Source organism: Nematostella vectensis, chromosome 2 (genome assembly GCF_932526225.1).
Source record: "Nematostella vectensis chromosome 2, jaNemVect1.1, whole genome shotgun sequence".
Lineage (NCBI taxonomy): Eukaryota > Metazoa > Cnidaria > Anthozoa > Actiniaria > Edwardsiidae > Nematostella > Nematostella vectensis.
The window spans coordinates 4,096,370-4,122,378 of record NC_064035.1 but is presented as its reverse complement, the minus strand read 5'-3'; the positions used below and the strand labels follow the sequence as shown (position 1 = coordinate 4,122,378).

Below are 26,009 nucleotides of genomic sequence, written 5' to 3'. Positions count from 1 at the left end.
TCATTTCTTTTGTTGTGTCGCTTTTGCGGCTTATTGATTGAAGACAAAACAACATCGACCGCGCAAGAAAGAGGAAGGCTTCTTGATTTCAGCCAGAATTATTTTTTTCTGATAAAAACACAAATAACAAGGATTTATATATATATATATATATCTAGACCCTTTCCACAGAGATTTTCACCTGTTTCCAGTTTTTTTTTTCTTTTAATTTTTTATCGTAAGGAAGTGCTTTGGTTGGGAATCCTGTGCTGCTTCAACCGAGAAGGACTTGAGCGACGCATGCGTATTTTAACGTAAACAATAATAAACTTCGCTCAGGAAAAAAACTGATGTAAGACAGATTGCTTTGAATTCGTGGAATTTGCTGTTCTGAGGCGGGGAATCACCTTACAAACAGGGAAAGAAACGTTCTCACCGAGTGCAGATTATTAATGGTTTGACAATCTTTCCAGCAAAGACCTTTTTCTTGAGAGACAGCGACAAATTTTGAAGTGACGCATTAATATGGAGTAACGAGCTTTTGTACTTTTATTGTCTTTTTGAAATAATTTACCCAGCCTACTATCTTCTCGCCACCATTTGAACCAGATGAACCAAATAATAAGAGGTATCAGCTCGATCCTTACTAGATGAAGCCGCGACGCCCAAAACAAGCGGGGTATTTTGAACATCGAAATTAAACCCAAGGTTTAGCGGGTACCCGTCCAGGTGGAAAATCCCAAGACCAAAAGACTGCCTTTCACAGACTCGGACTAACCGCAATGTCTGAATTCAAGACTCAGTATCAGCGTTTAAACTCAGTGGACGACCCAGAAGAGGATCTACCCCCTCAGGGGTTTCATGTAGGGACTAGGGGCCTCGAAGAAATAGAAAAAGGTAAACGTTCTTGTTGTGTCATGTGTCGTTTCAGTCACAACTCCAAATAGATTAGAGTGATATTTCGTCAACTCCTGATAAAGTAACTCAAATCCAAAATAGATATCTACCTTTTTAATGTTCTTTTTTGCAGGAAGGTGGAATCATATAGAAAATCTGGATGAGTTTTTTATAAGAGTATCCTTTATTTTGTATGTGTACTGTTATATACAAAAAACATTTCGTTTAAAACATGGCTTATGAGTATTGTTTAGCTAGTCAGCATTATTGCTTTGGAGAAAAAAACAAGGGCATTGCAGTCCCTTTTATTGTATACACCACTTTGCTATAAGATTTGCACATCATTATGTAATGAATGCTTTAATACTTTTAACTAAAAAAAATGCACCCAAGTATAAGCCTTTTGGCTTACTTTATTTAAAATAATTTGATCTTATTCATTCTGTGCATGGTTGCACACCATATGCTACCAAAATACTGGTGTCAACTACTCCAAATGTTTTCATTTATTTAAGATGTCTTTAAGGAAGAGTGAGTAGACTACCAATAATATTTGTTATTGGCCCCTTGTTTAACCAAGCATTTAAACTTCTTAACTTTTATCAGGTTTATGAATACCATAGGCATGATGGTTTCGCTTGCATTCTTCTTACTCAGTGTTTTGAGCTTGTGTGAGTATAAAAACGTTATCCATAAAATGCAATTGATAAGCCATAATCAAGTAGTGCTGTTTCTTCCAAAAGTGTTAGTGGGAACTGGTATGACTAGAAAAATTACAGACAAGCTGTAGAATAACTAGGCGGTCTGTGTAGGCATGGTGAGATCATGAAAATAAACAAGACAAGATTAAAATGGTATGTTTCATGCCTCTGTGAAAACAGAGTCGTTTTGCTGAAGTTTCAAGCCTCAACCCTTTGTAAGAGCAATAGACTCTGTTTTCAAAGCTTGGTGTAAAATATGTCATTTCTATCTGCTGATACTGTTAATATATGCCCTTAAGACAATCATAGGAATATGAAAAGGGATGAGCTTATGCCATATGTAGCCAAAAATGATAAAATATATGATTACCAAAAAGCATGCAATCCTCAAAGCATCAATATAGTGATCATGCAAAAAAAACTCTATATAGAGCATTTGCAGGCTCAGTTCTTTCTTATTTTGTCCCCAAAGGCTGGAGGTATCATTTTGGCAGGACTGCTTTAGGCTTATCACTCATATTTTGTTGTTTATGGTTTTATTTAATTGTTATTTTCATTTGACTGAGAGGCTGTCTTGCTTAGTTTGCAATTCTAAGTCATTTGATTTTTTTTGTTCTTTCAGGCAATTTGCATTTGTTGTTCTTTTCACATCTTTTCTTCTTCTTTGTGTGGATTATGACAAGTTATTCAAAAACCCAGACCCCACTTTCAGTGAGGTTGTCCACTTTCACAAGATTGAACAGTAAGTACAGGTTATATGGTTGCTACCAGACATGTACCCAGAAGAGGGGTGAGCATCTGACCATCTTTCAATAAGAAATTACCCACTTTTTGGCGGCCAAGGGGGTGTGTGCCCCCTGTGCGCCCCTCCGCCTGTTTACGCATTTGGCTGTTGTACTTCCATTACTTGCCCACCAACTTAACTTTCTATACTCAAATATTATATTTAATTTTCAGCATGGAGCCTGCAATTGTTGTGTGTCTGGTGATAGCTCTACTGTTCTGGTTTATACGTCTGGCAAGAGTGTTTATATATTTTTTCAAGCTTTTAGAGATTAGGATGTTCTACAAAAATGCTTTGAAAATACCAGAGGTGAGCATAGCCAACATTCATTCAAAAGTTATATAAAAAAGATGGAAATGCCAATATTTTTTGTTAAATCAATACTGTTTGCACCACTATGAAAAAAAACAACAACAGTGCTTTGGAAACAATACACATGATTTACGAAAATGTTTACAGTTAAAAAGACACTAAATCCAAAGCTCTAGCCTTATAACTTTCCTGGTACAAGATTTTTGGCACCCAGTCATTGATAAGTATTGCTATATATTCTGTTGAAATTTGTCTTTTCTAGTGTGGCTACCTTTGACAGTTTTGTGAAGTAAACCAATTAAAACCATATGGGGTTGCTAAAAATGTACTTTTATCTGATTGAAATGAACTTCACCAGCCAGTCAGTGAAGCAACGAAATGCTTAAGTACATATCAAAGCACATGAAGTTTGTTTCTGTCAAAACTGTGGATCTCACTTATTGGCCAACTTTCTTTAAAATTTGTCTTGGTAGCCACAGTAGCACACAATACAAGTCTTAAGTTGAAAATAATTTTGCTTTGTATTTTTCTCAATTTTTTTTAACAGTCTGAAATAGTCAATCTTCAATGGCAAGATGTGCAGAAACGCTTGATAGAAATACAGAAGATCCACCAGATGTGTGTCCATAAAGAAGAGCTCACTGAATTAGGTAAGTCTCTCCTCCTTCAGTTCAACTATACTCAGCTATATGCCACTGCTTGTTTTCTTGACCTTCCAAGTGACAAAATACATTGCGACTCCCAATGGTCAAAAGCCTTGAGCTGTTTTCATTGGCCTTCACTTTGATGGCTTCCAATCATTTCACCCCACAGCAATGCGTAAACCAATCAGAGGGTACAAAATTTGTTCTGTTACAAATTCAGAACTTGATTGAAGGAAGTCAGAATTTATTTTAGCATTTCACAGGCACATACACAGGGGGGTGGGCAGGGTGCGAGTGCACCTCCCTTGGCAGCCAAAAAGTAGGTCATTTCTTATTAATGAATCTTCAACTACTAGCCTTTTTCCATTTGATACCCATTAGTGCACAACCCCCACCCCCCCCCCCCCCCCCCCCATCAGCCAATCCTGGGTACGCGCCTGTTTCGGAAAGCTTGGCGAGAGTCCTCAGATTCAAAATTGCATCCAAAGAACTATCAAATTCTTCCCTCCTGTTCTGCTATTGTTAATCACAAAAAAAGTCATCATAGAGGGAGAGTGTGTTAAACCACAGCCATGAAATGTGTCTACGATATTATACAATAAAATTAAATGGGTGAGTACTACTACTGTTGATAATTTTCTTTCAGATATTCACCATCGGATTTTAAGGTGGAAGAACTACTTTGTAGCAATGCAGAACAAGGGTGTTATCCCATGCACCTACCGCTTCCCCTTCCTAGGCCAAAGGTAAAGAACTATAAAGAACATTTTTCGTCTCTTTCTAAGCAAGAGGATCTCCTGTATTCTAAACTCCTTACCATCCTGTATTCTAGACTCCTTAACTGTATTCTGGACTCCTTGCCATCCTGTATTCTAGACTCCTTACCGTCCTGTATTCTGGATTCCTTACCATCCTGTATTCTGAACCCCTTACAATCCTGTATTCTAGACTCCTTACCGTCCTGTATTCTGGATTCCTTACCATCCTGTATTCTGAACCCCTTACAATCCTGTATTCTAGACTCCTTACCGTCCTGTATTCTGGATTCCTTACCATCCTGTATTCTGGACTCCTTACCGTCCTGTATTCTAGACGCCTTAACCATCCTGTATTCTAGACTCCTTACCATCCTGTATTCTAGACTCCTTACCGTCCTGTATTCTAGACGCCTTAACCATCCTGTATTCTAGACTCCTTACCATCCTGTATTCTAGACTCCTTACCATCCTGTATCCTGGACTCCTTACCATCCTGTATCCTGGACTCCTTACCATCATGTATTCTAGACTCCTTACCATCCTGTATTCTGGACTCCTTACCATCCTGTATTCTGGACTCCTTACCATCCTGTATTCTAGACTCCTTACCATCCTGTATTCTTGACTTTTTACCATCTTGTATTCTGGACTCCTTACCATAGTTCAATTCAGAGTGACCTCATCAATATTATAGTAGTCGTACCGACACCTGAAAATGCGCACTTCGAAAAGATGGGGAAAGAAGTTATAATTTCTTACAATGGCCATCAGTTCCTTGTATTCCAGAATGATTTTTCCTTTTCAAAACACAAATAATATTTTTTCCTTGATCATCCTTGCGCTGTGTATGAGTTCAGGGACGCAAAGCTCACATTTCAATGACACTACACAATGTCGCATCAATTTTAAAAAAAGTCGCATTTGATATATCGTGTTTGGTATTACTCACTAAGTCGGGGATTTTCCGCTTTATTTGGTGTGAAATGAGCTTATCGGAAACGTCAAGTCCAGTAATCTCCCGTACTACAGAATTCCTTTTCATTAAAAAATAAATATGCGTTGTCTCTTAGATGAATAATACGTTTCAGCGTTGGTGATCGTGACATGTGAAATGTCGGTGTTTTACTTTATTTAGGTGAAGGCGAATTAAATTAGTTATTTAGGTGCGTATGTCGATTTTTTCCCTTTCAAACACACCTCCAGCGTGGTATTTACACAAATTGCAAAAAAATCAACAAGGCCATAGATACAATGTTTACAAAATTATCATATCTAAACCTTAATATATTTCGCGTGAATACGTACCGGGAAACGTTAAAAAAAACGGTAATAAAGACTGAATTGTCTTTATGGTCCAGATAGAAGCAGTTCTTATTTGCGCATTTAATTTATAGTTTTCGCTGAATAGTTTGCCTCTGCAGTGCTCGTTATAGTAATAGATTTTGGCTTGTAACTCGTGTGTCGTTGCTGATTTTTTGTGTATTTCTTTGGAGTCACGGCGTCGTGAGGGAAACTCCGAATACATGTGATCGTTGCTTGAGTTTATGCCCAAAACCCAAAACCCAAAACCAGTAACTGTGACTTGTGCCGTATTATTATTGCATTCAAATCGTTTGACGTCATATCTAGGGGAGTAGAAGAAGCATTGTGTTTTTGCTTGTCAAATTTTTCCAGCTAGTGTTAAAGCAACTAGGCTTGAAATAAATAAATTCCCATTCCCATTTAATAAAAGAATATGAAAAAGTTTAGAGAGAGTCTGTTGATCTATGAATCCAAGCTGAAGTTGCTTGCAAAAAGAGTGTGGTTTGTTATCACCTCTGCCATGATTTACCAGATAACTTAACTAGTCATTCCAGTTCGTCCCACCCATTTGACGCACATTTCCGCTATATAAACCACTCCCAACAGTGGTTATCCATCACGCTCAACATATTGGCAAACTGGAAGCAATTCAGTAATTTCAGATAATAGGCTACAAACAGTTTATTTTAGTGCGTTTTTAAAGTGAACAACCATGAATTTTTTTTAGAAACTCTCGCATTTTTAGTGCGCTGTTTCGAAGTCGAAATAATAGAGTAAGAGTTGCCGATGGACAAGATTTTATCAAGTGTTCACCGATGGCGACCGGCCTTAGTGAAAAGCGAGTGAGCTCGGCCTTGATGGAAGGTATGTTAAAGTCTGAACCAAGAGAAAAGCCTGAACCAGGAGAAGCGTTTGAACCAAGAGAAAAGCCGGAACCAAGGGGGGAGTTTGAACCAAGAGGAAAGCCTGGACCAAGAGGGTAGCCTGAACAAAAAGAAAAGCCCAAGCTAAGAGGGAAGTTTGAGCTGCGAAGGGAGAGTAGTGAATGGCTTCTAAGTCTAGCACTGCTCGAGCAGGAGAGACACGCGTTGGGGGTGAGCTGGTGCATCCCTGAACTGGCGCGGGGTCCACTCAGACAAGAGGGAGAGGAATGTGCGCCAAGAGAACAAGCGATGGCAGCAGAGTATAGCTGAACTCGAGGGGGAGAGACACGCGCGAGGGGCGAGCTGGTGGGAGGGCATCCCTGAACTGGCGCGGGGTCCACTCAGACAGCTGAGGGAGATGAATGTGCGCCAAGAGAACAAGCGATGGCAGCAGAGTATAGCTGAACTCGAGGAGGAGAGACACGCGCGAGGGGCGAGCGGGTGAGTTGGTGCATCCCCGAACTGGCGCGGGGTTCACTCAGACAGCAGAGGGAGAGGAATGTGCGCCAAGAGAACAAGCGATGGCAGCAGAGTATAGCTGAACTCGAGTAAAAAAAGTTGGCACGTCAGGCAAGCTAGTTGGAGGGGAACCATGAACTACACAACTGATGGAGAGAGAGAACTATCGATGCACCAGAAACCCTAGCACTTCTTTAGAGACACGAGCTATTTGTCCAACGAGTTTAACGGTTCCAAAAAAAAAACCTTGACAGTCTCATGCCGCTTCGTTTTCTAAAATGATGGAAAACGGATGGAGGGGTCCAAAAGAGTTATAATATTATAATATGAGAGTTATAAATTTATAATATGTATAAAATATATCCTTGTTTATATGTATTTTAGGCAAAGGCATTCATGTAGGTGCTTTTTATTGAGGATTTTTGACTTTGTTGTTGTTGTTTTTTACTTTTGTTGTTGTTGGGTAATATAAATATAAAGTAGTGAAAAGAATCTAGTTTTGTCATTTTCCCATACATATTATAAGATAATGTTCTTCGTCTCCAATTCCTAATTTGCATGGATCACAGGTTCTCGCATCTGGGGGTGTGTAAGGTCTCTTGTAGCTCCCAGGATTGTGCGAACCCAGGATTGGCTGAGGGGAAGCGCAGTCATAAGGTATTATATGGAAAAAGGATAGTATTCGACTGTCCTACTTGAGGCCCCTGCGCACCCCCTGTACACACGCCTGAAAGTGCCCTCTCGCCTGTGATACTGAGCATGGTAATTACGGGCACTCCTTGGTGTACCCATGGTTTACCGTAATTTGTTGTTGCAGGACGTTTTTGACGGAGGGCATGAAGTACAACCTGAAGATGATACTGTTTTGGGGTCCAGGGTCCCCTTTTCAGGACAACTGGAAGCTCAGAGATGACTTTAAAAACCTCAGCAAAAGGTGACTTTTCTTCCTTTTTTTCAGTTCGGGGCCGCGGATCGCCATAAACAAGGGGGGGGGGATGGGTGAACTATTAGAGCGATTAGATACCCGACGCCAATGAAAATATGCGTGAGCACGCGATCGAACGTTTGCGAGCTGGCTTCGTCCAAAAAACGGCGTAACGCCACTTTCTGGCGTTTTCATGCCGTTCCCGCACAAAAACATTTAGTACATCGCCTGCTCTTTGATTTTGGCGAATTATCAAGATTAATACAGCACGATAATTTTTGCCTTTTTTACCCTGGATCGTTCGTAATTCTTAATGGATTGGTGTACTCTAATACTGCTCTCTTTCATGTCTCATATTCGTGTTTCTCGTTTACAGATCTGCGCTGGCTGACAGGTATAGTCTATGTCCCCTTCGACAGCCTGTACGTACGAGCGACGTATTTTTAAAGGAGGGAGGAGGTAGAGGGGAGACTTTTTGAATGATCTATAAAAGACGCCCACAAATACACGGATCTGCAGGAAAGCTGAAGCTTTGCCTGCTAGCCGGCTTTTATTCGGAAAATTTGTGTTTTCGAATGCGAAAGCCAAGGAGTTGGTTCGAACGCCGATCCAGTGATCCGCTCTTTGCGCGTCAGAGGATTGCCGATGGTCGGAAACACATTTCCGACCGACACTCTTCACATATTGCGTTGCACTATATTACTTGATAAAGGTCACGCTACGCGTCACAAATCACTTTACAAGCATAGCCTTACATTACATGATATAGGTCACGTCACAAACCACTATACAAGTAAGCGTTACATTACATGACATATGTCACACCACTCGTCAGCAACGCTATGCTCTCACCAACGAGCATAGCGTTGGATTAGATGATATATGTCACGCCACACGTCACCAAACACTTTACGAGCATAGCGTTACATTACAATGTATGTCACGCCACACGTCACCAACCATTTTACAAGCTTAAAGTTGAATTACATGATGTAGGTCACGCTATAGGTCACCAAACATTTGTAAATATAGCGTCTCAAACAATTATCAATAGCTTCGTGTGTAGCTATTGTTCTCAAACGACTAGACCATAGCTATTTGCATAAGTGCCCTTGAAGCACAACTGGTTTTTTGTCGAACCCTAATAGTGAATTTATTACTATATATATACTATACAACATCCGCGACGAGTCAAAACCATGTTTTTTCGCAAAAGCCTGTTGCTAAGCGATGGAAGTTCGCGCTGGAGAGCTGTATTTTTGCGATTTATTTGTAACCAGCCTGCTGTTAATCGGCTTTACCGCTCGCGGTACTTTACGTCGAATCCGGACCACTGTCTCTCGTCAAGTCGGCCACGGGCAGACGTAGTCGTCCTAGACATGGAGGACGGCACTCCCGTGCACCTAAAGACGTCCACGAGACGAGAAATAGCAAAAATGCTCAACTCGGACGCTAGCAAACATCCAAGGCTCTTCGTACGCTTGAATCCACTCGAGAATCAACACGAGCTCTTAAAAGATCTCAGCTCTCTTGTTCTACCACCTGTGGCCGGATTTGTGCTTCCTAAAGTTCAGGATAGCTTATCGTTGCGTGAATTCGATAAACTTATCGCTGCTGCTGAGAGAAGGATAGGTCTTAGTGAAGGATCCCGCAAGCTTGTTCCGATAATGGAGACGACAAATGCGTTCTTCCAAGCGGAGAGCATAGCGAAAGGGTCCCGGCGCGTCATAGGGCTTCTCACCGGAATGGCGGACTTCAAGGCAGAGTGCCATTGTGACGAGTCTTCTCCCACGTACTTTACGTTCTTGAGCCACGTGGTGATGGCGTGCAGAGCCGCCGACGTGCTGCCTGTTGCCGGCGTCTGCGAAAAACTCGATGACCACATCGCAGCAGAGAGATTTTACAGCCAAATGAAGGCTTGTGGATTTGTTGGCTCGGCTGTGCTTACGCCCACACAGGTAGTCCATGCGAACATTTCGTACTCTCCTTCAACACAGGAGGTAAAGTGGGCAAGTGAGGTACTCAAAGGGAGTGTAAGCAAAGAGCTAGATAGCGGTACATACATTGGACCGATGCATCTGAAGAAAGCGTCGGAAATACACCGACACAGTTGTTCGGAAAGTGCACGGGTGGCGACTGGTTTGCTGAGCCCGCGCGGTTGTATGCGTCCTCAAAGGCACAATTTAAAGATCGGTGACGTCAGACAAGCGGCCCGGGAAGAGACAATAACCGACTCCTGGTTAAACGCCTGGCGATGCTCAATCCCTTCTGGTGACCGTATAACATCGAGTGCGGAATTCGCAGTCAAGGTAGGCTTGCCCTCCGTGTCTTTTCCGTTCTCCTTTTTGAACGCCTTAGCTTTTGGTTATGCAAACAACTGTCTAAATGCATCGAAATCCTCACACGTCGGTTGCCATGACAGCGTTCAGATCAACCCGCTGTTTCCTGGGGATACGGTCAGCTGTTTCTTCCACGTGACGGATGTCAATCCAAGTTCAGCGCATAGTGGAACTGTCGTTCACTCCAATCATCGCCTCGTTAACCAGCACGACCAGACAGTGTTTGCGACTCACGTGATTACCAGTTGCCCTGGCATATTTACCAGCCCCGAAGAGAAAGGGCCGCCTGATCAGTCACGTGATCATCCTCAAGAGCCACGTGATCATTCTGATAAGCCACATGGTCACTCGCACTGGCGAACTTATATTCTCTCTCAGGCGCCGTTAGCGTTGAGCCCAATCCTCACCCAACCTCCTCTAGCACAGGGGGACCTGATAACACACGAAGGTTTCAAAGTGTTTGGTTTCTCTGAGGTCAAAATGCTAGCGACACTACTTCGAATCACGTCACGCTCACGACACGCTTCTCCGTCACACTTTTCCGTTGCAGATTACCTAGTGCCAGCCCCTTTAGTAGTGGCCGCGACAGTCAGTAATACCGTAGATGACTTAGGTGAAGTCCTATATGAGGAGTTCCCAGCTCAAACAAATATCAATGATGTTAACCCTGGCGACCGCATCAGCACGGCGACCTATGTGGTGTCGGTGCGTGCGATAATCGAGAATCCAGACCTGGAGGAGGTAAAGCTCGTCCATATTGGGATCAAGAACGCTGACCTGAGCATGATCGAGGGATTTCCCGCCGAAATCTTCACTGATGACTTTACCGACCCTGCGCAAAACGAGGAAATATACATCGAGTATTTACCTTCACTGTACAGAAGGATCGTGTGTCGAGTTGTCAGGAATGTTGTCCGCTATCGTGACCGATATGAAGGTTTTAGCGGAAAGAACAAATATTAGCAAGAGATACCGGCCATTGGGGTAAATATGCTCGATTGCTTGTGCCGTGTATGGACACGTAGGGCACTCGTATGAGAATAATGTAAATTTTATCGATCCTATGTTAGGTAAAAATATGCAAAACCAATTGGTACCAGAATAAAGAAAGTCCTAAATCATTTTCCGCTTGATTTGTATTTAAGGGAAAGAGGAATAATAAGAAACACGAGAATATGGGGTCTTTAAGTAAAGGAACACGAAATATGGGTGAGAGGGGATGGACAGGCCAAATAAGGGGAGTACTAAGGGAGGAGATGGTAAGGGAGGGGAGGGAGAAACAAAGAGGAAGGGAGGGGAGGGAGAAACAAAGAGGAAAGGGCCTAGCGATTTTAAGTGAGTGGAGGGAGAAACAGTGAGGAAAGGGCTTAGCGATTTTAAGGGAGTGGAGGGAGAAACAAGAGGAAAGGGCCTAGCGATTTTAAGGGAGGGGAAGGAGAAACAGAGAGGAAAGGGTCTAGCGATTTTAAGGGAGGTGAGGGAGAAACAGAGAGGAAAGGGCCTAGCGATTTTAAGGGAGTGGAGGGAGAAACAGAGAGGAAAGGACCTAGCGATTTTAAGGGAGGGGAGGAAGAAACAGAGAGGAAAGGGCCTAGCGATTTTAAGGGAGTGGAGGGAGAAACAGAGAGGAAAGGGCCTAGCGATTTTAAGGGAATGGAGGAAGAAACAAAGAGGAAAGGGCCTAGCGATTTTAAGGGAGTGGAGGGAGAAACAGAGAGGAAAGGGCCTAGCGATTTTAAGGGAGGGGAGGGAGAAACAGAGAGGAAAGGGCCTAGCTATTTTACGGGAGTGGAGGGAGAAACAGAGAGGAAAGGGCCTAGCGATTTTAAGGGAGGGGAGGGAGAAACAGAGAGGAAAGGGCCTAGCGATTTTAAGGGAGTGGAGGGAGAAACAGAGAGGAAAGGGCCTAGCGATTTTAAGGGAGTGGAGGGAGAAACAGAGAGGAAAGGACCTAGCGATTTTAAGGGAGTGGAGGGAGAAACAGAGAGGCTAGCGATACTAAGGGAGGGGAGGAAGAAACAGAGAGGCTAGCGATACTAAGGGAGGGAAGGGAGAAACAGAGGCTAGCGATACTAAGGGAGTGGAGGGAGAAACAGAGAGGCTAGCGATACTAAGGGAGGGAAGGGAGAAACAGAGAGGCCAGCGATACTAAGGGAGTGGAGGGAGAAACAGAGAGGCTAGCGATACTAAGGGAGGGAGTGGAGGGAGAAACAGAGGCTAGCGATACTAAGGGAGGGAGGGGAGGGAGAAACAGAGAGGCTAGCGATACTAAGGGAGTGGAGGGAAAAACAGAGAGGCTAGCGATACTAAGGGAGGGGAGGGAGAAACAGAGGCTAGCGATACTAAGGGAGGTAGGGGAGGGAGAAACAGAGAGGCTAGCGATACTAAGGGAGGGAGGGGAGGGAGAAACGGAGAGGCAAGCGATACTAAGGGAGGGAGGGAGAAACAGAGAGGCTAGCGATACTAAGGGAGGGAGGGTAGGGAGAAACAGAGAGGCTAGCGATACTAAGGGAGGGAGGGAGAAACAGAGAGGCTAGCGATACTAAGGGAGGGAGGGAGAAACAGAGAGGCTAGCGATACTAAGGGAGGGAGGGTAGGGAGAAACAGAGAGGCTAGCGATACTAAGGGAGGGAGGGAGAAACAGAGAGGAAAGGGCCTAGCGATTTTAAGGGAGTGGAGGGGGAAACAGAGAGAAAAGGGCCTAGCGATTTTAAGGGAGTGGAGGAAGAAACAGAGAGGAAAGGGCCTAGCGATTTTAAGGGAGTGGAGAGAGAAACAGAGAGGAAAGGGCCTAGCGATTTTAAGGGAGTGGAGGGAGAAACAGAGAGGAAAGGGCCTAGCGATTTTGAGGGAGTGGAGGGAGAAACAGAGAGGAAAGGGCCTAGCGTTTTAAAGGGAGTGGAGGGAGAAACAGAGAGGAAAGGGCCTAGCGATTTTAAGGGAGTGGAGGGAGAAACAGAGAGGAAAGGGCCTAGCGATTTTAAGGGAGTGGAGGGAGAAACAGAGAGGAAAGGGCCTAGCGATTTTAAGGGAGTGGAGGGAGAAACAGAGAGGAAAGGGCCTAGCGATTTTAAGGGAGTGGAGGGAGAAACAGAGAGGAAAGGGCCTAGCGATTTTAAGGGAGTGGAGGGGGAAACAGAGAGAAAAGGGCCTAGCGATTTTAAGGGAGTGGAGGAAGAAACAGAGAGGAAAGGACCTAGCGATTTTAAGGGAGTGGAGGGAGAAACAAAGAGGCTAGCGATACTAAAAGAAGGGGAGGAAGAAACAGAGGCCAGCGATACTAAGGGAGGGGAGGGAGAAACAGAGAGGCTAGCGATACTAAGGGAGGGAGAAACAGAGAGGCTAGCGATACTAAGGGAGGGGAGGGAGAAACAGAGAGGCTAGCGATACTAAGGGAGGGAGGGGAGGGAGAAACAGAGAGGCTAGCGATACTAAGGTAGGGAGGGGAGGGAGAAACGGAGAGGCAAGCGATACTAAGGGAGGGAGGGAGAAACAGAGGCTAGCGATACTAAGGGAGGGAGGGAGAAACAGAGAGGCTAGCGATACTAAGGGAGGGAGGGAGGGGCAAACGGGTGACAAGCGGAAAGGTGGACAGGGACGGACTATAAAAACAACGAAAAAGACTGGGTCCTAGAAAAATATCGCAAGCGGTTAAAATAAGAAAAATAAGGAACCCTATAAGATTTAACACATTGGTCATTACACAATGTATGCATGCTGTCTTTGCAGGCTTTCACGTCGCATTTTCTGGATAGGAGTAGCTAATTTTCTCCTCTGCCCATTTATTCTCCTATGGGTTGTACTCTACTCTTTCTTCAGTTATGCCGAGGTACGTCTGGTCCGAAACACATGATTTGCACAGCACTTTTGTATTGGTTTAGTCTTGAACATAATATTTCGAGGCCTGCTACAGGTCTCTACTACCTCTGTATACACATGCACACTTGGGTTTTCTTTAGCGTGACTTTTTGTATTTCTACTTACAGCTTGTCAAGCGAGCACCTGATGCTTTAGGGGCGCGCAGATGGTAAGGATAGTTGAAGTGTTAGGATTGTTTCTCTAGAAACTTGTCAAAATAGTATTTTATAGCAAGATGCCCTTCCTTGCATTGGTTAACAAGGGAACTTAGAAACATTTCTTAAAATCCAGTTAATTTTTCATAACTTTTGGATTACACAATTAAAAATTAAAATCGAAACTTTTATGAAGGATTGTTAAATGATTTAGTCTTTGGGATTCTTTTATATCAAACCTAAAATGTGAATAAATACAAAAAGCCCAAATAGTCGTGTTCGTGAAACCAGAAGAATGATACAATACACCAAAAACTTGAATTCGACTCTGCCAAATTTTCGTCTTTAATTAGACTTTTTCAGGGCAGACCTAAGATTTGTGTATAATTCGGTACGTGTTCACTTGGGCTTGCGTGATAACGCTTTAACGATCAAGAGGACTTGGAAAAGAGGGTGCTGAATGTTTATGGTTTATACAGAAAGTCACATTAACCAACACACCCTAAAAATCATGCTTGCCTCACTGCCTGAGAACAATGCATTTTTCGCAAGCTTAGGTGCATACAACAGTGTAGGCAAATTCTGCTTGATATACAAACAAGCCTCCTTTAAGTTATGGCTGATATTCTAACAGATAATTCTTATGTTAAAACCATTAGGGAAACCACAGGGAGCCCAAATTCTATAAAAATATTTGCCTTTATAAATTCAAAGCAGCAGTGTCAACCCACTTTTGGTACTTTTCCTGTATATTCACCGTCAAAGTAATCTTATCACAAAACCTTGCCTGAATCTGATGTTTTCTTGGGCATTTTTTTCTAAAAAAGCTATGCATATCATCCCTATCAATGAGTCCAGTCATGTCCAAGTAAAAAAAATTCTATTTTCTAGGTTAAAGATATTCACTTGCTAGAAATGGCATATATGTGATCCAATCCACTGGTGTATGTCACAGCACAAGTCTAAAAAGGTCTAGTTATTTTGATGAAAATCTAGGGGTGGTTGATTAACCCATTGACTCCTGGCTTTTTTGGAGCTGAATTTACAAAAAACAGACTGAAAACAGATACCTCCCCCCCTATTCTGAGTTTTATACAGCCCGTCAAAGTCAAACACAGCTGCACCTAGTCAGCGGTATCCAAGCTTTCCAACAGTGCTTTGCGGTCCCCACTTTTAATCCCTCGTCGATGTGCTGAAGCCAGCACAAGTTGATGGTTGCTTGTATTTTTCATCAAAAATACAGCTATGAGCATATTAGGAGAGTGTCTCAGGACATCATGAAGTCTTTTGGGGCATAATTGAGTGCCTTGCTTATGGATATTTGCAAGCAAAGGTGGATTCATGATGATTTTTTCTTGTTTGGCTTTGCCCGGATGAGAAAATAATTTTCTAATGAATCACCACAGCTATCCTAAATGGTGTCTTTTCTGAAACCAAATTGATTGCAAAATTGTTTACACTGCTATTCTGGGTCTGTATGACCTGGAATTGATTCGTTTGGCTTCGGGGTGAAAAGACTTATAAAAAACCATCTGACTTTGGGGAGAGGAGTGTTGACTGGCCCTCCCCTCGTGAATTTTCCCCTGTATCTCCCAGAATGCTTTGCAATACGTAAACATATTTTCGTGGTTGTACAATCCTTCAAGGAATGGGCATTGTGTTTTGAGGCCAAGGAAATGTACCTGGAGGATCAGAATAAAGGTATCTATTTGTGTCTTGAGCTGTGTTTGCTGATCTCTCTCCCTTGTGTGGTATTTTGAGCGTTTTATTGAGAGGGGTGATTCTGCTTTTCTCTCCTTGTTCGATTTGAGATTTGTCAAAGAACCTGTGCTATTATTTGGCTTAAGAGTAGATGCCAACACCTTGGTTGGATGCATATCTGCAAGACCATTTATCCCTTAGACTGATGCCTGAGTATCTTCATCTTGTTGTGTTTATTTTGAATTTATGAATTTTTTGGGTTGTGGGTACTTCCCAAAGCCGGTACAGGCCGGTTCAGGGGTCAATGTGTTAACGTATACGTTTTATGTATGTCTAATTCCAGGTCGCCGTACGGAAGGCTGTTCTTCAGACACTTCAATGAACTTGATCACGAATTCCAAGCAAGGTATTACTCCATTCGTAGCATATCGATCCATGTGATTTTGCAGTGAAGAGAAACCTGCGTTATACAAGCCCAAAGAATACAAGGCGCGTGCTCCCCATATTTCCCGGAGCGCGGTATTACCCCCCCCCCCCCCCCCCCCCAGCCCTTTCGCTTGCTACGCACTCTAGGTGAAGTGATCCGTATATTAAATAAGTCACATGAGCATTATCTTACCTTGCGGTCAATACAATTACGTTTGCTTGGTTTCTCAGGTTAAACAAGGCGTATGAGCCAGCTCAGAAGTACTTGAACATTTTCTCTTCTCCATTCCTAGCCATCATCGCCAAGTGAGTCTCATATCCGACCGTTGTTTCGTACATTTTCGTGCAAACAGTTCCTGTATTTTGATGGAAAATATCGTGGTTGCTCATCGCTCAAATCGTTGCTGGCAACACGGTTGCCAACTTTATGGTGAACCAAACACTGCTGAGAGGTTTTTCTGTGTTCGCGCTTCTACCAATAAACAATGTTGCTCTGATTATATCAAGACTATGAACAAAACTGCTACTGAGCACACCGTAACATTCATCTTTCCTCGTTATTCTTTGTAATAACTAACGCCATCCCAAACACCATTGTTGTTACATTATCATAGAAAAAAGCCTCTCCTGTACGAAATTCGCCTAGACAAAACATGTCGGATCACCAATGTTTTTTTCTGTCACCCTGTTTAAGAAGTATTTTTTTAGCCCTAAAACATCCCAATAGCACTTCTGTTTATTTTTCCAAGGAATGTGGCGTTTCTGGCCGGTGCAGTTTTTGCTGTGTTAACCACCTTCACCCTTGTGGACCGGGACGTGCTGATGGCGAAGCACATGTTGGCCGTGATCGCGGGTCTAGGTGAGTTATGGCGGAGCACATATTGGCCGTGATTGCGGGTCTAGGTGAGTCATGGCGGAGCACATGTTGGCTGTGATCGCGGGTCTAGGTGAGTCATGGCGGAGCACATGTTGGCCGTGATTGCGGGTCTAGGTGAGTCATGGCGGAGCACATGTTGGCCGTGATTGCGGGTTTTGGTAAGTCATGGTGGAGCACATGTTGGCCGTGATTGCGGGTTTTGGTAAGTCATGGCGGAGCACATGTTGTATGTGATTGCGGGTCTAGGTGAGTCATGGCGGAGCACGGGCCGTGATTGCGGTTCTAGGTGAGTCATGGCGGAGCACATGTTGGCCGTGATCGCGGGTCTAGGTGAGTCATGGCGGAGCACATGTTGGCTGTGATCGCGGGTCTAGGGGTGAGTCATGGCGGAGCACATGTTGGCCGTGATTGCGCGTCTAGGTAAGTCATGGCGGAGCACATGTTGGCCGTGATTGCGCGTCTAGGTGAGTCATGGCGGAGCACATGTTGGCTGTGATTGCGCGTCTAGGTGAGTCATGGTGGAGCACATGTTGGCCGTGATTGCGGGTCTAGGTGAGTCATGGCGGAGCACATGTTGGCCGTGATTGCGGGTCTAGGTGAGTCATGGCGGAGCACATGTTGGCCGTGATTGCGGTTCTAGGTGAGTCATGGCGGAGCACATGTTGGCCGTGATCGCGGGTCTAGGTGAGTCATGGCGGAGCACATGTTGGCTGTGATCGCGGGTCTAGGGGTGAGTCATGGCGGAGCACATGTTGGCCGTGATTGCGGGTCTAGGTGAGTCATGGCGGAGCACATGTTGTATGTGATTGCGGGTCTAGGTGAGTCATGGTGGAGCACATGTTGTATGTGATTGCGGGTCTAGGTGAGTCATGGCGGAGCACATGTTGTATGTGATTGCGGGTCTAGGGGTGAGTCATGGCGGAGCACATGTTGGCCGTGATTGCGGGTCTAGGTGAGTCATGGCGAAGCACATGTTGGCCGTGATTGCGGGTTTAGGTGAGTCATGGTGGAGCACATGTTGGCCGTCATTGCGGGTCTAGGTGAGTCATGGCGGAGCACATGTTGGCCGTGATTGCGGGTCTAGGTGAGTCATGGCGGAGCACATGTTGGCCGTGATTGCCGGTCTAGGTGAGTCATGGCGGAGCACATGTTGGCCGTGATTGCGGGTCTAGGTGAGTCATGGCGGAGCACATGTTGGCCGTGATTGCGGGTTTTGGTAAGTCATGGCGGAGCACATGTTGGCCGTGATCGCGGGTCTAGGTGAGTCATGGCGGAGCACATGTTGGCCGTGATTGCGGGTTTAGGTGAGTCATGGTGGAGCAGATGTTGGCCGTGATTGCGGGTCTAGGTGAGTCATGGCGGAGCACATGTTGGCCGTGATTGCGGGTTTTGGTGAGTCATGGTGGAGCACATGTTGGCCGTGATTGCGGGTTTAGGTGAGTCATGGTGGAGCAGATGTTGGCCGTGATTGCGGGTTTTGGTGAGTCATGGTGGAGCACATGTTGGCCGTGATTGCGGGTTTTGGTGAGTCATGGCGGAGCACATGTTGGCCGTGATTGCGGGTCTAGGTGAGTCATGGCGGAGCACATGTTGTATGTGATTGCGGGTCTAGGTGAGTCATGGCGGAGCACATGTTGGCCGTGATTGCGGGTCTAGGTGAGTCATGGCGGAGCACATGTTGGCTGTGATCGCGGGTCTAGGTGAGTCATGGCGGAGCACATGTTGGCTGTGATTGCGCGTCTAGGTGAGTCATGGCGGAGCACATGTTGGCCGTGATTGCGGGTCTAGGTGAGTCATGGCGGAGCACATGTTGGCTGTGATCGCGGGTCTAGGTGAGTCATGGCGGAGCACATGTTGGCCGTGATCGCGGGTCTAGGTGAGTCATGGCGGAGCACATGTTGGCCGTGATTGCGGGTTTTGGTAAGTCATGGTGGAGCACATGTTGGCCGTGATTGCGGGTCTAGGTGAGTCATGGCGGAGCACATGTTGGCCGTGATTGCGGGTCTAGGTGAGTCATGGCGGAGCACATGTTGCATGTGATTGCGGGTCTAGTTGAGTCATGGCGGAGCACATGTTGGCCGTGATTGCGGGTCTAGGTGAGTCATGGCGGAGCACATGTTGGACGTGATTGCGGTTCTAGGTGAGTCATGGCGGAGCACATGTTGTATGTGATTGCGGGTCTAGGTGAGTCATGGCGGAGCACATGTTGGCCGTGATTGCGGGTCTAGGTGAGTCATGGCGGAGCACATGTTGGCCGTGATTGCGGGTCTAGGTGAGTCATGGCGGAGCACATGTTGCATGTGATTGCGGGTCTAGTTGAGTCATGGCGGAGCACATGTTGTATGTGATTGCGGGTCTAGGTGAGTCATGGTGGAGCACATGTTGGCCGTGATTGCGGGTCTAGGTGAGTCATGGCGGAGCACATGTTGCATGTGATTGCGGGTCTAGTTGAGTCATGGCGGAGCACATGTTGGCCGTGATTGCGGGTCTAGGTGAGTCATGGCGGAGCACATGTTGGCTGTGATTGCGGGTCTAGGTGAGTCATGGCGGAGCACATGTTGGCCGTGATTGCGGGTCTAGGTGAGTCATGGCGGAGCACATGTTGGCTGTGATTGCGGGTCTAGGTGAGTCATGGCGGAGCACATGTTGGCCGTGATCGCGGGTCTAGGTGAGTCATGGCGGAGCACATGTTGGCCGTGATTGCGGGTCTAGGTGAGTCATGGCGGAGCACATGTTGGCCGTGATTGCGGGTCTAGGTGAGTCATGGCGGAGCACATGTTGGCCGTGATCGCGGGTCTAGGTGAGTCATGGCGGAGCACATGTTGGCCGTGATTGCGGGTCTAGGTGAGTCATGGCGGAGCACATGTTGGCCGTGATTGCGGTTCTAGGTGAGTCATGGCGGAGCACATGTTGGCTGTGATCGCGGGTCTAGGTGAGTCATGGCGAAGCACATGTTGGCCGTGATTGCGGGTTTTGGTGAGTCATGGCGGAGCACATGTTGGCTGTGATCGCGGGTCTAGGTGAGTCATGGCGGAGCACATGTTGGCCGTGATTGCGGGTCTAGGTGAGTCATGGCGGAGCACATTGCGGGTCTAGGTCTGTTGACAGATCTCAGACAGTGAGAGACACCAACACAAGGTTGAAAAAGCATGTTGTACGCCTCTGTGAAACAGAGTACTTGCGCTGACTTTCCGAACCTTAGCTCGAAAGGTCACGGAAACTAAAAGTAGCCTGAGGTTTTGCTAACGAAACTGTGTGAATTTCAGGTATACTCATCAGAGGATGCTACGTGTTTATTCCTAACGAGGTAATTGTATGCGCATCACGCTACACTGCGGTACCCCCCCCCCCCCCTTTACAAATTGCTCTTTCTTTAATCGTTTGTAGAACTTGGTGTGGAACCCGGAGCAACTTATGAGGCAAATTCTGTCGTATACACACTACATCCCCGAAACCTGGAAAGGCAAGGCCCACACCACTGAGGTGAGCGATAAACGCGCCAAGTCTTCCCAACATTCTTGTGTATTCCAACGTATCTATTAATAATTATTTTGTATCGTAGGTCCGAGATCAGTTTGCGCAGATTTTTCAGTACAAACTAGTAAGTATTCGACTTATCCCACTATCTTATCCGCCCTTTCCTAAGGCCGATCAGGTGTGCTTTAGATTAATTTAATGGTTTTTAAATTCTCCTCCCTCTACAGTATTCCCCCGGTCCTGGGTCAAGTCGGCTTTTTCAAATAAACCCTCCCCCCCCCCTTACGTCAACAGTTCTCCCCTCGGCCTGGGTCAATTGGACTTTTCTTCAGATCCCCCCCCCCCCCCACTTATGACAACAGTTCTCCCCTGGCACTGGGCCATGTTTACTTTTTTAGATAATCTTCCCTCCCCCCCTTATGACAACAGTTCTCCCCTGGCCCTGGGCCAAGTTTACTTCTTTAGATAATCTTCCCTACCCCCCCCCCCCCCCTTATGCCAACAGTTGTCCCTTTTTCCTTGGTCAAGTCGGCTTTTCCCAGATAATCCTTTCTACCCCCCTTATGTTAAAAGTTCGCCCCTGGGGCCCGGGCAAGTCTGCTTTTTTTCAGATATCCCTCCCTCCGTATGTCAACAGTTCTCCCCTAGGGCCTGGGGTAAGTCGGCTTTTTCAGAGTACCCCCCTTGTGTTAACAGGTTAATGTTCTGGAGGAGCTTGTGAGTCCTGTGGTCACGCCTTTCCTACTCTGCTTCAGTCTTCGCTACAAAGCGCTAGATATTGTGGACTTTTACCGGAATTTCACAGTCGATGTCGTGGGTGTCGGTGATGTGTGCTCCTTCGCGCAACTCGACGTGAAGAAACACGGAAACCCTGAGGTGATAACGCCAATAGAAGAATTATCTCCTTGCCGTTACATACCGTTGTATTCTTATTTATACGAATTATCTCCTTACCGTTACATACCGTTATATTCTTATTTATACGACATAAAGAAACAGAAACATTTTAATTAACGGGAGAATAGGCAGAAAATTAACAAACTCTAGCCCCTAAAAGTAAGCCCTAGTTACGACTCCCGCCCATATATTTTAGGAACTTTGCCGTGTGTGTAGATTGAATTAAAATGAAAACAATAACATGATTAGGCCAGCAGCTAGCCCGGCACTCACGCTCGAAGGCGGCTGTTAATATGATATAGCGGGCCACATTATAACCTGTGTAGTTTTCTAACTAATGGCCCTTGTATGTATTGTTAAATGTGTTGTTTTCGCAGTGGTTGTCAGAAGGACTCTCGGAAGCGACTCAATACGAACAGGCAGAGAATGGCAAGACGGAGCTCTCCTTGCTCCATTTCTCGGTACGCTATGCAACTGAGAACCGCCTTTATTGGTGTCGTCAAAAACACACGTGGCCACAACAGTCGACTCAATCGAATTATAACAATATCTTGCTCAAATCAGCCTCTGGACATTGATGCTTTCTCATACTTGGCCATTTGATAGGGTGAAGTTTATAGTTGTAAGGGTGTTTAAGTAAGTAGTTGTAATGGTGTTTAAGTTATTAGTTGTAGCTTGCCAATCTTGTAGGACAATGTTAAATAATTGGTTTGCTATATGTATAGATTCGCAACCCTGCCTGGAAGCCAAGTGATCGCGGAGCACATTTCATCAGCACCATCAAAGAAAATGGTAATTCAAAGTCTCCTCATAATCTATGTTGCCTTTCACCCCCGCTATCCATCCTTTGCCATCCATCCTCGCTATTCATCTCCGCCATCCACCCCTGCCATCTATCTCCGCTATCCATCCTCGCTATCCATCTTGCTCTCCGTCGTTTTTACGGCATTATAGATATGGGTGAGCTGTAATAACTCGACTTTTTATTCGCTTGTTGTGTTGTTTGTTACAGTTTGTCTTATACCGAACCTAATTTCCGTCTTCCGTTCGTATGTTCTCCAGCTATCCACGAAGGACTGAATATCGCAGGCAGTGTGACACTGTCCGAGCCATGCTCTCTACAAGATTTTCGATCATTCAACAGTGTATGTATTGAGTCCTCTCAAGGCGTCCCACATTTAACATAGCAATCAGACTGAACAAAAACACGCGCAAGCAAAAATAGAACAAACGAACAACGGACGGTGAGCCAACGAACAATGAAAAAATAAACACAAGAAGACGTAATCATTAACAAACAAAAAGATAAATAAGCCAACAAACAAATTAATCAGCAGCAAAAAAGCAAACACCAGATAAACAAAGAAGCCAACTAACCCATAAACAAAGCAAAAATGTTAGTGTTTCCAGCAATACCTTGGTTTAAAAAAACGTGCATAATGTCTGACTGGACTATAAAAGTGCAATTACTCGCGGGATTATGGTTGATCCCAATGGCTGACATATCTATTCACATTTTCCTTAACCATAGTTGCCTGGTCTGCCATATGAGCCAGCAATGGCTACTAGCGACCCGACAGCGGGTCTTCAAGGGGGAGTAAAGGCTGCCGACACGAGACGGAGCCGAGAGCAGCACACGGAAGCGCTGATGAACACTAGTATGCTGTACATGCACGAGGTATCATAACAACAGATGGCTACATAGTTTCGACACCGTTCCTTTCATGTACGAAGTCGACTGTTTCATCTTCATTTGCAGGCATTGGAACGCGGCACATGAAAAAAAAACGGCGTCTGAACTAGGCCAAATGCTGGTATATCTCATGCTCGAGGATCCAGCGTTCTTTGCGGGCGTCCCCAAAGGTCACTACCGCGGAAGTACACTGGGTCCTCGAGCATGGGTACAGCTTGGATTACTATGAAAAAAGCGCCAACTAAGGCCTCGCCCTGTTTTTGTATTGAACCTATGCTCAATGCATCTTCTCTGGTTAATTCCAGCTACATAGCCGCCAGGCTGACCACTCTATGCACGAGGTGTCCTACCCGTCTGGGCCGAGCACCCAATCACCGCGCAGACCAGAGACAAGTGGTCTCTTTCAGGAAACGGGTTTGACGTATCAAGCACGTGAACAAACATTTGAACAGGAAATGACATACATGGCCAGGTCGCACGGACCGGAAGTCGCGTTCCACCCCGGACTCAGTGGCCAATTAGGCAGAGTGGAGGAAGGAAGTCAGGCATTGCATTCGACTAGTCCAACAGCCGGTAGCAGCAGCAGTCAGACTGATGAGCAGAGGGACCGAGATCAAGTAACAATGTGAGATAAGCATGAGGACTTACCGACTTTCGCAGAAACAGCTACCAGTTGCGTGCCCTGTGTCAACAATATGTTAACATGCTTCTTTTTCGATTTGCAGGGTTAACTTCTAGGCCTTGGGCAGAGTTAAAGTAGTTACCCGAGTTTCGGCGAATTTTATTAAAGGAGTGTATTGTGCTTAAATCCAAGACCGCAAATTTCAGTTCGCCTTTAAGACACCGATTAAAACGGAATTTCAACGTTTCTTACTATTTTTTATTTGGCCTTAGTAAAACGATATGCACTCGGAGACATCCTATGTGCCTTGGGTGCTCGTATATTGCCTAGCTGATCGTTAACAAACCAATCATTTTTTTTTGTTATGAATGCAACCTTATTTTTCTACTATAAACATGAAAAGTGTCGCGGTATTATTATATCGCTGTTTTTTGCGCTGAATTTGCACGGCGTAAAAATGAAACACCGTTGCAAACAAAATATTCGTGTACTAGAGCCTATACGTAGCAAGCGCAGGAGGTTGGTTAGAGGGAGACGATGTACGAAGACTTCCTTCTCCCATCGCTGTGTGCTTGCTTTGCTGGTTATTAAGTACCGGATATTGTTGTTTGACGGTGCACAGAGCGCGTTCGTACAGTACCCAGGTTCGGTGGGATGTCCTGCATTTTAGTGGAGGTTGAACAGGTAGGCTTGCCGTTATTACATCAAACTTGAATAACGCAACGCAATTTAGGCTCAAGTTTCTAGGTTATATATAGGGGATACTGGGCCAGCTAGCAGGCTAGCGTGTTTTATCTTAAACTAGTTCGAGTTTCTTTTAAGTTTATAACGAATTGGGGCGATTGTAAGATATACTATATCGAGAAATTGTAAGTGCGTGTTATGAATAAAGAGGTTTTTGGTTTTGTTAGTTGGGTCTTGTTCTGACGGTGGGTGGGTGCGCCAAAATAAAGTCATAGCTGTAAGCACAAATATCAGAAAGTTTGGAAAAGTAAGACCCTAAAAGCAGGCAGAGAAGTAACTGACAAAAAAACCCTGTTTCCCCGAATTTTTTTTTTTTTTCGCGTGAAACGTTTTTTTGTGCGCAAATGTAAGACCCTAAAAGCAGGCAGAGAAGTAACTGACAAAAAAAACCCTGTTTCCCCGAATTTTTTTTTTTCGCGTGAAACGTTTTTTTGTGCGCAAATGTAAGACCCTAAAAGCAGGCAGAGAAGTAACTGACAAAAAAACCCTGTTTCCCCGAATTTTTTTTTTTCGCGTGAAACGTTTTTTTGTGCGCAAATGTAAGACCCTAAAAGCAGGCAGAGAAGTAACTGACAAAAAAACCCTGTTTCCCCGAATTTTTTTTTTCGCGTGAAACGTTTTTTTGTGCGCAAATGTAAGACCCTAAAAGCAGGCAGAGAAGTAACTGACAAAAAAAACCGTTTCCCTGAATTTTTTTTTTTCGCGTGAAACGTTTTGTGCGCAAATGTATTTTGCCCACGTGACTTTGCACGCAATTTTGCTGGCGTGCATGGTGTTATTAGTGTGTAGTTTGTACGCAATTTCTATTTTGCGAACAAGGCACATTTTGCACAAGGGGTTGTGCAAGGGAGCACAGCGCAACTGATGATAACTCCCCTTCCTAAACACACACACGTCACGCGTTTATTTTCGCAATAATATCAATCGAGCTCCCTTGGGTATTGTGCTTTTGTGTGCTATGTTTATTTTGCATAAAATGTGTACCTTGCGTGCAATGAGGCTGGAAAATTGTATGTTTTGTGTGTGCCTCAAACTCGAGTCTAGGACAAACTCCGTCCCAAAAAAGCATAGCAAAACGAAGTGTTGACTTGCAACGGTAAGTTGCCGTTGCCTTGCTTTCAACACCCCAATGACAGGGAAACTACAAAATATTCCATTGACACAACTGCTGGCTTTGCCATCGTTTTATATATCAAATAAGCTATTCACAATCTAAAATAATAAAAAATGTTATTTTTCATGACACTACATAGGAAAATGCCTGCATGTCCTATTTTACAATATTTACATAATATCAATAAGCTAACATAAAAAAATGCTGAAATAATAAAATCAATAAATTGCCTCAATGAGGAAAAAAGGGCTTAAAATGTCCTGATATTGCTCAATTACCAACAGAGTATTGTATTTTTCACCCCTATAAGAGGTGCCTTGCACAGCATATCAACACCATAATAAAAGCAATAGCTTCAAATAAGCACCCAATGAAAAATTGAGTTAAAAATTCATTGCAATATTAAGCTCAGAAATAAAAAG

General features: G+C 44.8%; 1 protein-coding gene across 1 annotated transcript; it reads left to right on the top strand.

Moving 5' to 3' along the window:
- Positions 1–282: 282 nt before the first annotated feature.
- LOC5514859 (autophagy-related protein 9A) lies at positions 283–24,639 on the top strand. The gene is made up of 24 exons (XM_048723266.1): positions 283–876; positions 1,010–1,053; positions 1,483–1,547; positions 2,200–2,319; positions 2,535–2,670; positions 3,221–3,323; positions 3,964–4,063; positions 7,577–7,693; positions 8,061–8,078; positions 13,753–13,852; positions 14,010–14,050; positions 16,081–16,143; positions 16,395–16,469; positions 16,913–17,022; positions 20,307–20,347; positions 20,428–20,523; positions 20,603–20,641; positions 21,214–21,393; positions 21,792–21,875; positions 22,140–22,206; positions 22,477–22,559; positions 22,946–23,092; positions 23,413–23,732; positions 23,833–24,639. The coding sequence occupies exons 1-24, from the start codon at positions 762–764 to the stop codon at positions 23,843–23,845; spliced, it is 2,277 nt and encodes a 758-aa protein (XP_048579223.1). The 5' UTR covers positions 283–761; the 3' UTR covers positions 23,846–24,639.
- Positions 24,640–26,009: the final 1,370 nt, after the last annotated feature.

Coding starts and splice junctions, on each gene's coding strand:
- LOC5514859 (XM_048723266.1), top strand. CDS start 762: ATGTCTGAATTCAAGACTCAGTATCAGCGTTTAAACTCAGTGGACGAC. Junction 3,324..3,963: donor AGAAGAGCTCACTGAATTAG/GTAAGTCTCTCC, acceptor ATTTTCTTTCAG/ATATTCACCATCGGATTTTA. Junction 4,064..7,576: donor TTCCCCTTCCTAGGCCAAAG/GTAAAGAACTAT, acceptor TTGTTGTTGCAG/GACGTTTTTGACGGAGGGCA.